The following is a 15,175-nucleotide window of genomic DNA, read 5'->3' on the forward strand; positions in this document are numbered from 1 at the left end:
CAAGAAACCTAAGCTGTCGTTTCTTAAAGTTTGAGGTTGCAATGCTTATGTGAAAAAGTTTCAACCTGATAAGCTCTAACCCAAATCGAAGAAGTGCGTCTTCATAGGATACCCAAAAGAAAATGTTGGGTACACCTTCTATCACAGACCCGAAGGGAATATATTCGTTGCTTTGAATGGATCCTTTCTAGAAAAGGAGTTTCTCTCGAAAGAAGTGAGTGGGAGGAAAGTAGAACTTGATGAGGTAACTGTACCTGCTCCCTTATTGGAAAGTAGTTCATCACAGAAATCTATTCCTGTGACTACTACACCGATTAGTGAGGAAGCTAATGATGATGATCATGTAACTTCAGATAAAGTTACTACCAAACCTCGTAGGTAAACCAGAGTGAGATCCGCACCAGAGTGGTACGGTAATCCTGTTCTGGAGGTCATGTTACTTAACCATGACGAGCCTACGAACTATGAGGAAGCAATGATGAGCCCAGATTCCGCGAAATGGCTTGAGGCCATGAAATCTGAGATGAGATCCATGTATGAGAACAAAATATGGACTTTGATTGACTTGCCCAATGATCGGTGAGCCATTGAGATTAAATGGATCTTCAAGAGGAAGACGGACGCTGATAGTAGTGTTACTATCTACAAAGCTAGAATTGTCGCAAAAAGGTTTTCGACAAGTTCAAGGTGTTGACTATGATGAGAGTTTCTCACTCGTATCTATGCTTAAGTTTGTCCGAATCATGTTAGCAATTGCCGCATTTTATGAATCTGGCAAATGGATAAACAAAACTCCATTCCTTAATGGATTTATTAAAGAAGAGTTGTATATGATGCAACCAGAAGGTTTTGTCAATCCTAAAGGTACTAACAAAATATGCAAGCTCCAGTGATCCATTTATGGACTGGTGCAAGCATCTCGGAGTTGGAATATATGCTTTGATAAGTTGATCAAAGCATATAGTTTTATACAGACTTGCGGTGAAGCCTGTATTTACAAGAAAGTGAGTGGGAGCACTACATCATTTTTGATAAGTATATGTGTATGACATATTGTTGATCGGAAATAATGTAGAATTATTCTGCAAAGCATAAAGGAGTGTTTGAAAGGAGTTTTTCAAAGAAAGACCTCGGTGAATCTGCTTACATATTGAGCATCAAGATCTATAGAGATAGATCAAGACGCTTCATAAGTTTTCAATGAGTACATACCTTGGCAAGTTTTTGAAGTAGTTCAAAATGGAACAGTCAAAGAAAGAGTTCTTGCCTGTGTTACAAGGTATGAAATTGAGTAAGACTCAAAGCCCGACCACGGCAGAAGATAGAGAGAGAATGAAAGTCATTCCCTATGCCTCAGCCATAGGTTCTATAAAGTATGCCATGTTGTGTACCAGACCTATTGTATACCCTGCCCTGAGTTTGGCAAGGGAGTACAATAGTGATCTAGGAGTATATCACTGGACATTGGTCAAAATTATCCTTAGTGGAATAAGGATATGTTTCTCGATTATAGAGGTGACAAAAGGTTCGTCGTAAAGGGTTACGTCGATGCAAGTTTTGACACTAATCCAGATGACTCTAAGTCTCAATCTGGATACATATTGAAAGTGGGAGCAATTAGCTAGAGTAGCTCCATGCAGAGCATTGTTGACATAGAAATTTGCAAAATACATACGGATCTGAATATGGCAGACCCGTTGACTAAACTTCTCTCACAAGCAAAACATGATCACACCTTAGTACTCTTTGGGTGTTAATCACATAGAGATGTGAACTAGATTATTGACTCTAGTAAACCCTTTGGGTGTTGGTCACATGTCGATGTGAACTATGGGTGTTAATCACATGGTGATGTGAACTATTGGTATTAAATCACATGGTGATGTGAACTAGATTATTGACTCTAGTGCAAGTAGGAGACTGAAGGAAATATTCCCTAAAGGCAATGATAAAGTTATTATTTATTTCCTTATATCATGATAAATGTTTATTATTCATGCTAGAATTGTATTAACTGGAAACATAATACACGTGTGAATACATAGACAAACAGAGTGTCACTAGTATGCCTCTACTTGACTAGCTAGTTGATCAAAGATGGTTATGTTTCCTAACCATAGACATGAGTTGTCATTTGATTAACGGGATCACATCATTAAGAGAATGATGTGATTGACTTGACCCATTCCGTTAGCATAGCACTTTATCGTTTAGTTTGTTGCTATTGCTTTCTTCATAACTTATACATGTTCCTATGACTATAAGATTATGCAACTCCCGTTTACCGGAGGAACACTTTGTGTGCTACCAAACGTCACAACGTAACTGGGTGATTATAAAGGTGCTCTACAGGTGTCTCCGAAGGTACTTGTTGGTTGGCGTATTTCGAGATTAGGATTTGGCACTCCAACTGTCGGAGAGGTATCTCTGGGCCCTCTCAGTAATGCACATCACTTAAGCCTTGCAAGCATTGCAACTAATGAGTTAGTTGCAGGATGATGTATTACGAAACGAGTAAAGAGACTTTCGGTAATGAGATTGAACTAGGTATTGAGATACCGACGATCGAATCTCAGGCAAGTAACATACCGATGACAAAGGGAACAACGTATGCTGTTATGCGGTCTGACCTATAAAGATCTTCATAGAATATGTGGGAGCCAATATGACCATCCAGGTTCCGCTATTGATTATTGACCGGAGACGTGTCTCGGTCATGTCTATATTGTTCTCGAACCCGTAGGGTCCGCACGCTTAAGGTTTTGATGACAGTTATATTATGAGTTTATGATTTTTGATGTACCGAAGGAGTTCGGAGTCCCGGATGAGATCGGGGACATGATGAGGAGTCTCGAAATGGTCGAGACGTAAAGATCGATATATTGGACGACTATATTCGGACGTCGGAAAGGTTCCGAGTGATTCGGGTATTTTTCGGAGTACCGGGGAGTTACGGGAATACGTATTGGGCCTTATTGGGCCATACGGGAAAGAAGGAAAAGGGCCTCAAGGGTGGCCGCACCCCTCCCCTTGGTCTGGTCCGAATTGGACTAGGGAAGGGGGGTGCCCCCTTCCTTCTCCTTTTCCCTTCCTCTTTTCCTATTCCATATGGGAGGTGGAATCCTACTAGGACTAGGGAGTCCTAGTAGGACTCCACACTTGGCGCGCCCCCTCCTAGGGCCGGCCTCCTCCTCCCTTGATCCTTTATATACAGGTGCAGGGGGGCACCCCAAAGACACAACAATTGATCATTGATCGCTTAGCTGTGTGCGGTGCCCCCTTCCACCATAATCCTCGATAATATTGTAGCGGTGCTTAGGCGAAGCCCTGCGACGGTAGAACATCAAGATCGTCACCACGCCGTCGTGCTGACGGAACTCTTCCCCGACATTCTGCTGGATCAGAGTCTGGGGATCATCATCGAGCTGAACGTGTGCTAGAACTCGGAGGTGCCGTAGTTTCGGTGCTTGATCGGTCGGGCCGTGAAGACGTACGACTACATCAACCGCATTGTGCTAACGCTTCCGCTTTCGGTCTACGAGGGTACGTAGACAACACTCTCCTCTCTCGTTGCTATGCATCACCATGATCTTGCGTGTGCGTAGGAATTTTTTCGAAATTACTACGTTCCCCAACAAAAGGGAATAACATATGTTGTCATTACGGTTCGACGGGTAAAGAGCTTCGTAGAATATGTAGGAGCCAATATGAGCATCTAGGTTCTGATGTTGGTTATTGACCGGAGAGGTGTCTCGGTCATGTCTACATAGTTCTCGAACCCGTAGGGTCCGCACGCTTAACGTTCGATGATGATTTTGTATTATATGAGTTATGTGATTTGGTGACTGAATGTTGTTCGGAGTCCCGGATGAGATCACGAACATGACGAGGAATCTCGAAATGGTCGAGAGGTAAAGATTCATATATTGGATGATCATATTCGGGCACCGAAAGTGTTTCGGGGGTACCGGGTACATATCGGGTCACCGGAAGGGGTTCCGGGCATCCCCCGACAACTACAAGGGCCTAATGGGCCAAGAAGGGGACAGACCAGCCCCTATGGGGCTGGTGCGCCCCATGTAGGCCAAAATAAGGGGGAAGGAAAGAGGGGAAGAGAGAAAGGAAGGGAGCAATTCGGCCTCCCCCTTCTCTCCTCCCTCGTCCTTCCTTCCCCCTCCGGATGAATATGGAATGGGGAAGGCCGAATTGGGAGGCACCCAAGTAGGATTCCTCCTACTTGGGGCGCCCCCTTGGCTGCCTCTCCTCCCCTCCAACCTATATATGAGTGGGGCACCGCTAGAACACACATCAATAGTTGTTAGCCATGTGCGGCGCCCCTCTTCACAGTTTACGCCTCCGATCATATTCACGTAGTGCTTAGGCGAAGCCCTACGCGGATCACTTCACCGTCACCACGCCGTTGTGCTGACGGAACTCTCCCTCGACACTTTGCTGGAACAAGAGTTCGAGGGACGTCATCGAGCTGAACGTGTGCGGAACTCGGAGGCGACGTACGTTCGGTGCTTGACCGGTCGGAACGAGAAGAAATTCGACTACATCAACTGTGTTGTCAAACACTTCCGTTTTCGGTCTACGAGGGTACGTGGACACGCTCTGATCTCTCATTGCTATGCATCCTAGATAGATCTTCTGTAAGCGTAGGAAAATTTTGAAATCGCATGCTGCGTGTCCCAACAATCCTAGCGTTAGTTTATTGCTTATTTATTTTCTTAGTCTTGCTTATTTGTTTGCTTGTAGTACTATAGTTCTTTTTGCTCGGTTTCTTACTAGCTGCAATAACAATGGTCCACATATATGCCATTATAACCACGGCCCTCCTACGGGCCATAGTATTCATTGTCCTACGAGTCGTATGATCCATGGGCCTCATATGGATCTTACGATAAATAGGCCTGTTACGGGCCTTACCACCCATGAGCTTCTCACGGGCCGTAGGATCTACGCCATACCGATTATGGATCAAAGTTGGAACTCGGTTTGGGACGTAAATGGGCCAGAATCGGACCCGAATGTTTGCGGGCTTAGGTCATAATGGGCCAGTAACAGCCCGAAAGACAGCACATGCCTAATTCTATCGACAGTCATAATGAGTCGTTAATGGGCCGTAGTAAATGACAGGATGAATGAGGCCCAATTTGTTGACGGGCCACAGACAGGCCGAGTGTGACCACGGACTGAAATTGCCCCATCAGAGAAACAGCCTAGTAACGGACCATATGTAATCAAGGGCTGGAAATGAGCCTAAGAATAAATGTGCCCTTAGAAGGCTGAAAGATAGTACGGTCTGGAAGCGGTCCAACGGAGTAATGGGCCGTTAATTGGCATAAAGAAAATTATTGTTGATTGTGGGGCACTTTCACCACGGGCCATTAAAGGGCCCAAAGATAGAAAATGTCTCACATGAGCCGGAAGACGTCATGGGCAATACATGGACCGAAAGTGACAACGGGCTGAAATTATATTGGACGGCCCACATGGCGCTACTCGACCGAGTTCGAAAAGACCATAACGGGCCGTGAATGGGCTATATGCAAGCAGGCCGTTAACAGGCTTTCGCTGGGTGGACCCGTGAACTTTTGACCAAGTCAAACGTGTCGGCATTTTTAAATTAAATGGGCCCTTGTTGGGACGAGCCACGTGTCGGCGTGTCATAGGCGCGTCTCGTCCATTCGCCAGATGACATCTGTCCCGACTCGGAGCTGACACGTGGTTTTTTCGGCCAATGAGAATTTTACACGTGGAAAATCGTCATTGTTCGGTGCTGTTAACGGGTTATCGGATGCAAAGCCGGACCCGATAGCTTAACGGCGACCCAAAACCCCGGATCGGCCATCAAACAATGTTAATCCAACGCCCTATTGCTTTAATGGTGAGCGCTCAACATGTTTAGCATACAATTGTAACTTACCAAATATAGAATATCTATGTTATTAACGCGTAATTGATATCTACCTAATATTAATATGCAATTAAATTTTTACCAAATATCAACATATAATTAATTTTCTGCATGATATCAACATACATTGCACATACACATTTACTACAACTGCCACCACTTTTCATGGAGTCGAATTAACTGATCGACCACTATATATAGTCCTACCATGTATGTAGCTAAGCACCGACGCACACATCCTGACCGACATGGGATCCCCAAAAGCTTGCATGTCCACTTACCTGATCGCCGTCCTCTGTCTGGTCACCGGTGCGCGCAGCGCCGCGGCGTTCAACTACGCGGACGCCCTTGACAAGGCGGTCCTCTTCTTCGAGGCGCAGCGCTCGGGGAAGCTGCCGCCGGGCCAACGCGTGGCGTGGCGCGCCGACTCCGCCCTGTCCGACGGCAACGCCTCCAATGTACGTACTTACTCAGACGACAAGTCCTGGACACATGCCATGCCATTGCCATGCATGTCGTCAACGAGAGTATATCCATTGATGTGTGTCTTTGATCAGGTGGACCTTGTCGGAGGGTACTACGACGCCGGGGACAACGTCAAGTTCGGCCTGCCCATGGCGTTCACGGTGACCATGCTGTCGTGGAGCGTGGTGGAGTTCGGCGGCGCGATGCCGCCCGGCCAGCTCGCCAACGCCGAGGCCGCGGTGCGTTGGGGCTCCGACTACCTGCTCAAGGCGGCGACGGCGACGCCGGGCGCGCTGTGGGTGCAGGTGGCGGACCCGTACCAGGACCACCGGTGCTGGGAGCGGCCGGAGGACATGGACACGCCGCGCGCCGCGTACAAGGTGACGCCCCAGAACCCCGGGTCGGACGTGGCGGGCGAGACCGCGGCGGCGCTGGCCGCGGCCTCCCTGGTGTTCCGGGCCCGCGACCCGGCCTACTCGTCCAAGCTGCTCCGCGCCGCTCGGCAGGTGTTTGATTTCGCGGACCGGTACAGGGGCTCCTACATCGACTCGCTCAGCTCCATTGTGTGTCCCTTCTACTGCTCCTACTCCGGCTACAAGGTAAACAACCCAACAACCATAACATAATCTATGCATGATGCTGCTGCTGAGTCGATCGGAATAACCATAACATAACCCATGCATGCAGGACGAACTCCTTTGGGCGGCGACGTGGCTGCACCTGGCGTCGTCGCCGTCGCCGAGCTCGCAGAGCGTGTACTTGACCTACATCAACTCCAACGGGCACACGCTCGGCGGGGAGCAAGACGCGTACACCGTCAGCTGGGACGACAAGCGCGCCGCCACCAAAGTCCTCCTCTCCAAGTTATTTCTGCAGAACCGGGTGGAGAGCCTGCGCACGTACAAGGCGCACGCTGACAAGTACATCTGCTCCCTCGTCCCCGGCGCCGGCGGCTTCCAGTCCCAGTACACACCAGGAGGCCTCCTGTTCACGGAACGCGACAGCAACATGGAGTACGTGACCTCCACGACCTTCCTGCTCCTCACCTACGCCAAGTACCTCAGCTCCACCGGCGGCGCAGCCTCCTGCGGCTCCACCGCCGTCACCCCCTCCACCCTCGTCTCGCTCGCCAAGAAGCAGGTACGTTTCCACGCATAGCCCCTAGACAAAATATTAAGATTGGTGGAGGGAGGCTCATGGGTCATTTTGGCTGGCGCGCAGGTGGACTACATACTGGGCGCGAACCCGGCGGGGATGTCGTACATGGTGGGGTTCGGGGCGCGGTACCCGAGGCGCGTGCACCACCGGGGCGCCTCCATGCCATCGGTGCGCGACCACCCGGCCCGCATCGGCTGCGACGAGGGGTTCCACTACCTGCACTCGTCCGACCCGGACCGCAACGTGCTCGTCGGCGCCGTCGTCGGCGGCCCCGACCAGAGCGACAGCTACTCCGACAGCCGCGACAACTACGCGCAGGCCGAGCCGTCCACCTACACCAACGCGCCGCTCGTCGGCGCCCTCGCCTTCTTCGCGGGGGCACACTAGCTAGGCATATAGCCCAAGTGGCGTAAACGAAATGTGTGTGTGTGCGATGGTAGAACTTGAACTGTGAATGTATCACATACAAAATATATACCAGTATACTAGTAATAAAGAAAACATGGGATATTTTCCGATATATTCTAGGGAGATATGTCTAGAACACATCTTTTTTTTGTGATAAATGTCTAGAACACATTTAGATGTGACATAATTATGTCACATCTAAACTGATATCCACTCTGTTTATGGTCTATTTTTTTATCCTAGTTTTTTTGCTTGTTGTTGTTGCATTATATATTTGTGAGAGCTTAGATGTGACATCCTTTAAAAACATCTAGATGTGAATTAGACAAATTGTTTGAAATTTACCGTCAGAAATACTTGAGGCAACAAAACCTATATCAAATATAACTTCCATATCTCTGATCTACAGTGGCGGAGCTCAATCTACCTGTAGGGGGTGTATTTATGAGTCTGGAGGAGTGGAGGTCCTTGTATTCACTTGCAGCGGCCGGTCGCCCTGTGATCCAATCGATCCAGGGACCGAGGAGCGAGGGGTCAGACTCCGGGACAGAACACTTTCGACCGAGGGATCAAACTCCAGAACGCCTTGGATCGTTCGGATGCAGGGACCGAGGGATCAGACTCCAGTGAAGTGAACACCTTGTATCAAAGGACCTTTCCTGTAGGCTATAGCGATCGAGACATCGACGAGTAAGAGGACTGGAGGAGGAGAAGGAGATCGATCCCTAATCTCATTTCAACGTTGGTTGCTCGATGGCTCGATCCTCGATGCCCTAGTCGCTTCGACTCCAGCAGTCCAGCCCACTCCAGCCCAAAGCGTATAAGTTTTTTTTTAATACTAGGCCTATGTAAAAAATTGGGGCCCTCTAAAATTTTGGGCCATGTGCGGGCCGCACGTTTTGCACCACTATGGGCCCGGCCCTGCCGTCTTGCTGGTTGTAGCATGTCGTCTCGTCAGACGCAACATTTGCCCTCGTTGATTGTAGCACATCGTCTCACCAGTGGCAACATGCGTCATTAATAGTTGCAGTATTTAGTCATAACGGTTGTAGCGTCTCATGTTGACGCTTGCAATAGTGCTTGCATATTTTTTCATACCGGTAGCAGCATCTAGTCGTGCCGCTGGTAACACCACAACTACGCTGACGTCACTCGACTTAAGTCTCGGTCGACTAAGTTCTAGACACACCTTTTTTTCAAAGAAAGACATTGTGCATGCATAGGATCTTCAAAAAGATCCAAAACTGATTAGTCATGACGTCCTCTTTCTTATGAAAAAAGTCTTTGTCCAAAAGAAAGTATCTATTTACGTGCCCTATTGTGTATTTCGTCTGAATGACAAATTTGGATGGCTGCGGACGTCACTAACTACCTGATTAGTGATAGCCACCTTTTCTGTTTTGTTTGTAAAGCTTATGCTCTGTTTTGTATATATTTGGTTCGGATGATAAATTTGAGTGGTTCTGGACATCACCAACTACCCGGTTAGTGATAACCACCTTTTCTATTTGGTATGTAAAAACTTATGCTTTGTTCCGATGTTGATATTCACGACCATGTAATTGAATTGGCCCTAATATCAAATCCCCCCTACTTTTGATATTGAAATTGAACCTGAATTATGTTGTTTGAATGTGCACAGAACTCACACTTGTATTCCCATGAGAGGCTCAATTCTGAAGTATGTTGTTTAAATATAAATCATCACTTATACAACAACAACAACTGTTATACTTGAACAAAACAAGAGATGTTATCGATAAATAAAACCACATCTTGCTTATTAACATCTCGGAAATATTTTGCCGTAGTTAGGGTAGCACTTATACATCAACTGTTATAGCTAAATGTGCATGTGTTACAATGGAGACAAGTTTATTCTAGTGTGTTCAATGTAGGAAAATATTAAGTGTGTGTTGAGATTGAGATATGCTATGACGAAGGAATCCGTAGAGCAAATTTAAGGACAAATATGATGTGATTGAGATTAAGGCCCTGTTTGTTTGAGCTTTTGCTTATGCTTTTGCAGCTTTTCCACTTTGACCAAAAAGCCATAAAAGCTCCTAAATAGGTGCTTTCGGAGCTTTTATGTCTTTTGGAGATCAAATAGGTTATATTGATTCATTAAAAGCCAAAAAAGCTCCAAAAACCTATTTAGGAGTTTTTATGGCTTTTTGGCCAAAATGAAAAGGCTGCAAAAGCATAAGCAAAAGCCCAAACAAACAGGGCCTATGTACATACAACTACATGAGATTTTGTTGTTTGCTTCCAAGGGAATTTTTGCTATTGGCAATTTATTTGGGTTCTGTTGATTGCTTTGTAGGGTATTTCTTTCATCATAAACAACGAGGTGGGGGCCGGTTTAAAAAAATGAGGGTTATCACGTGGTTTGGAAAAAAGGTTGATGAGAAGGGCATATATTGATGGGAAAGGTGGAAGTGATGAAATCGAAACCAACAAACTCCACTTTAATGATAGATGATTATAAATATGTAAATAGTTTTAAGGGCAGCGGTATCCGTCGACCGACGAATAATTAAAAAAGATCCGTCTAATCATTGGATGAACACGCTAATGATCGTTCGATGTGCCCATGTGATCAGCCATCCCTTCGCAACAAGAGTCATGTTGCAGTATTTTCTGCAACAAATTTCTTGTTGCACAAGATTTCTGCAATAAAGGTCTTGTTGCAAAAAATTTCCGTAACATGGCTCTTGTTATAGAATTTTTTTACATCTAAGACATGTTGCAGAAAAAAAAATCGACGATACTTTTGACTGGTTGAAAAAGGGCTGTTTTGCAATAAGAGGCTTGTTACAGTTGCAACATGCGCTTTGTTGCAAAATCAAAACCGCCCTCCGAGGCGCGTCAGTCTGCTTCGCAGGCCATGTGGCGCCCAACCAAGGCAGCGGACATGGGCGTGATAATCCGCCGGCTGATTCTAATTGTTTTCCTAATTTATTTAAAAGGTACTATATAATTGCCAATTTTGATCAGGTATATATTCCATACTCTTGAATCTCCTAGAGTGGTCATGAGCGTGCCAAGTAAGAGTTCGATCGAAACTCAACGCGAAAAACGAGAGTCGGATCAAAACACAAAGGCATCGCATGTACGTTACCTGATTGTGATCTTGTACGTGTCGATCTCTGCTAGGTACGTTCGTCCCGTCTCCGGCCCTTTAAATACGGTGCACGTACGACTGCCCTGAACCAAACCGATCGATCCAGGCTTTTACGATCGCACAAAGATCGACACACGCGATTTCGACGAGAGAAGAGGCCGAGCAAGCAGGAACCATGGCTGCGACGGCGGCGGACGCAAGCAGCAGCAGCAGTAGCATTAACGAGGTCGTGGTGGGCGAGAAGAGCAACAAGATGATCACGCTGATCAGCTGCGACGGCGAGGCGGCGAAGATGTCGATGACCATCAAGCACATGATCAAGGACGGGTGCGTCGACGACGGGATCCCCCTTCCCAACGTCCGCGCCAAGATCCTCTCCATGGTCATCGAGTACTGCAGCAAGCACGCGGCCAATGACGACGACACCAACAAGCACGTCACAGACCCCGCCGACACCGACGAGGACGGCGACAATAACAACAACAACGCCAACGCCGGCGAGAAGGAGAACCTGAAGAGCTTCGACGCCAGCTTGGTCGCCGTCGACCAGGCCACGGTGTTCGACATCATCCTCGCCGCCAACTTTCTGAGCATCAAGGGGCTCCTGGACCTCGCTTGCCAGAAGGTGGCCGACGACATCAAGGACAAGTCGGTTGAGGAGGTGCACGAGATTTTCAAAATCAAAAACGACTTCACCAAGGAAGAGGAGGAGGCCGTCAGAAAGGACAACGCCTGGGCCTTCAACGAGTAGAGACGTTTACCAGTTTTAGCTAGTGTACTTGGGTTTTCTTTTTTTTGCGGGTGAAGTTTGTATTACTCAAGTGGTAAAGCCACGGTCCGTATTACAAAGATCAATAACCTCTAACAAGCCAGAGTTAAGCCAAACGACGGTTCTACTCTCAGTTCTAGCAAAATTTGCCAAATAATCACTAACATTACTTTGGCTACGATGAACATGAGTAAAAATAGTTATACGGAGATTGCTAAGAAGCTTGATTTCCTCCACCAGCGAGGTAAAGACTGATCTATCAATGGCCATATCATTTATCATCCAGCTTGCAAAGAGTCCATCTCCACATGTATAGGCAGCTTCGTTTTTTGGATTACAATTGGAAGTCCCTCCATGCAAGCACTGAGCTCTGCTTCTAAGGCATTCCTACAGAAGAATAGCACCCTACTGTTGGGTTTCGTAGTAATTTCAAAAAAATTCCTATGTACACGCAAGATCATGGTGATGCATAGCAACGAGAGGGGGAGAGTGTGATCTACGTACCCTTGTAGATCGACAACGGAAGTGTTAACTTGGTTGATGTAGTCGTACGTCTCCACGGCCCGACCGATCAAGCACCGAAACTACGGCACCTCCGAGTTCTAGCACACGTTCAGCTCGATGACGATCCCCGGACTCCGATCCAGCAAAGTGTCGGGGAAGAGTTCCGTCAGCACGACGGCGTGGTGACGATCTTGATGTATTACCGTCGCAGGGCTTCGTCTAAGCACCGCTACAATATTATCGAGGACTATGGTAGAAGGGGGCACCGCACACGGCTAAGAATATGATCACGTGGATCAACTTGTGTCTCTAGGGGTGCCCCGTGCCTCCGTATATAAAGGCTCAAGGGGGGGGGGCTGGCCGGCCAAGAGGTGGCGCGCCAGGAGGAGTCCTACCCAGGAGGAGTCCTACTCCTGGAAGGAGTAGGACTCCCCCCTTTCCTAGTTGGAATAGGATTCGCGGAGGGGGGAAAAGAGGAGAGAGAGGAGGAAGGGGGGCCGGCCCCCTCTCCTTGTCCTATTCGGACCAAAGGGGGGGAGGGGCGCGCGGCCCATCTCTGGCCACCTCTCCTCTCTTCCACTAAGGCCCACTAAGGCCCATATACCTCCCGGGGGGTTCCGGTAACCTCCCGGTACTCCGGTAAAATCCCGATTTCACCCGGAACACTTCCCATATCCAAACATAGGCTTCCAATATATCAATCTTTATGTCTCAACCATTTCGAGACTCCTCGTCATGTCCGTGATCACATCCGGGACTCCGAACAACCTTCGGTACATCAAAATGCATAAACTCATAATATAACTGTCATCGTAACCTTAAGCGTGCGGACCCAACGGGTTCGAGAACAATGTAGACATGACCGAGACACGTCTCCGGTCAATAACCAATAGCGGAACCTGGATGCTCATATTGGCTCCTACATATTCTACGAAGATCTTTTATCGGTCAGACCGCATAACAACATACGTTGTTCCCTTTGTCATCGGTATGCTACTTGCCCGAGATTCGATCGTCGGTATCCCATACCTAGTTCAATCTCGTTACCGGCAAGTCTCTTTACTCGTTCTGTAATACATCATCCCGCAACTAACTCATTAGTTGCAATGCTTGCAAGGCTTAAGTGATGTGCATTACCGAGAGGGCCCAGAGATACCTCTCCGACAATCGGAGTGACAAATCCTAATCTCGAAATACGCCAACCCAACATGTACCTTTGGAGACACCTGTAGAGCTCCTTTATAATCACCCAGTTACGTTGTGACGTTTGGTAGCACACAAAGTGTTCCTCCGGCAAACGGGAGTTGCATAATCTCATAGTCGTAGGAACATGTATAAGTCATGAAGAAAGCAATAGCAACATACTAAACGATCGGGTGCTAAGCTAATGGAATGGGTCATGTCAATCAGATCATTCAACTAATGATGTGATCCCGTTAATCAAATGACAACTCTTTGTCCATGGTTAGGAAACATAACCATCTTTGATTAACGAGCTAGTCAAGTAGAGGCATACTAGTGACACTCTGTTTGTCTATGTATTCACACATGTATTATGTTTCCGGTTAATACAATTCTAGCATGAATAATAAACTTTTATCATGATATAAGGAAATAAATAATAACTTTATTATTGCCTCTAGGGCATATTTCCTTCACCTGCATGATGTAAAGATGGTCTCTCCTGCACTATCTCGAAGGACCATACCAGCACCCGCACCACCAGCGGCAGTCCAGGCTCCATCTGTATTAAGTTTTGTCCAGCCATCCATCGGCAACGTCCATGGAGCAGTAGCAGTTGAGTTTAATCTCTCACAAGGCAAAGTAATCTAGTCATATGATATCACATGTTTCCCTTTGATCTATTCCTCGTTCAACTGATTGGGTGTTAAAAGAGAGTCTAAGTAACTCACCAAGAAACTTTTGGACACATCCATTGGCGGAGGGTCCTTTGTTAGATAATAACGAGAAATAAACGAGACAAAGAGACACGGATTTTTACGTGGAAATCCTTGTGGGAGAAAACCACGGACGCACGAAGGCGCAATCACTATGAGGAGGAGTATTACAAGCACGAGACGACAGACCGTCTGAGGTGCGACTACATGGGGTATATAAGAGGGCAATACATGAGAGTCCTCGGAGGACAAGTAAACGAGTTGTACTCGTACGCGTCGATGTCAACGCAAAGGCCCACACCGGTTGTACTACGTCTAGTCCAACACGGTATAATTTGGATCACAATTTAACAATCTCCACATTGATCCAAATTTCCTCCAGTAGTCGAAGAAAGTGAATAACTCCATCCAAATCAGCATAAACACCTTGTGCGTCAATGTCCATAGGACTAGTGAGAAATACCAACTAAGCCTGAGCAAAGCTCAAACTTATTGGTCGGAACTGGCTTTGTCATCATATCAGCTGGATTATCATGAGTACTTATCTTGCATACCTTCAAATCGCCTTCAGCAACAACATCTCGAATATAATGAAATCTGACATCAATGTGCTTTGTCCTCTCATGATACATTGGATTCTTTGTAAGATATATAGCAATTTGACTGTCACTAAATACGGTAGGGCAAGATGAATCTTCACAAAGCTCATAATACAAACCTCTCAACCAGATAGCTACTTTGCATGCCTCAGAAATAGCCATATACTCGGCATCAGTAGTGGAACAAGCCACAATAGACTGCAAAGTTGCTCTCCAACTCACAGCACAACCACCAATGGTAAAAACATAACATGTGAGTGATCTTCTCTTATCCAAATCACCAGCAAAATCAGAATCAACAAAACCAACAAGTCCATCTCCAGTTTTCCC

The 15,175-nt window shown here is 46.9% G+C and overlaps 1 protein-coding gene and 1 pseudogene across 1 annotated transcript; both read left to right on the forward strand.

The window, feature by feature from the left end:
- Positions 1 to 6,152: 6,152 nt before the first annotated feature.
- LOC125555999 (endoglucanase 4-like) lies at positions 6,153 to 8,101 on the forward strand. The gene is made up of 4 exons (XM_048718803.2): positions 6,153 to 6,378; positions 6,478 to 6,984; positions 7,073 to 7,525; positions 7,607 to 8,101. Exons 1-4 carry the CDS (start codon positions 6,169 to 6,171, stop codon positions 7,928 to 7,930), a joined length of 1,494 nt encoding a protein of 497 aa, XP_048574760.2. The 5' UTR covers positions 6,153 to 6,168; the 3' UTR covers positions 7,931 to 8,101.
- A 3,149-nt stretch (positions 8,102 to 11,250) lies between these two features.
- LOC125555998 (SKP1-like protein 20 pseudogene) lies at positions 11,251 to 11,826 on the forward strand (annotated as a pseudogene).
- Positions 11,827 to 15,175: the final 3,349 nt, after the last annotated feature.

This window comes from Triticum urartu, chromosome 5A, assembly GCF_056163025.1.
Source record: "Triticum urartu cultivar PI428250 chromosome 5A, HENAU_Tu73, whole genome shotgun sequence".
Classification (NCBI taxonomy): Eukaryota; Viridiplantae; Streptophyta; class Magnoliopsida; order Poales; family Poaceae; genus Triticum; species Triticum urartu.

Coding starts and splice junctions, on each gene's coding strand:
- LOC125555999 (XM_048718803.2), top strand. CDS start 6,169: ATGGGATCCCCAAAAGCTTGCATGTCCACTTACCTGATCGCCGTCCTC. Junction 6,985..7,072: donor GCTCCTACTCCGGCTACAAG/GTAAACAACCCA, acceptor CCATGCATGCAG/GACGAACTCCTTTGGGCGGC. Junction 7,526..7,606: donor TCTCGCTCGCCAAGAAGCAG/GTACGTTTCCAC, acceptor GCTGGCGCGCAG/GTGGACTACATACTGGGCGC.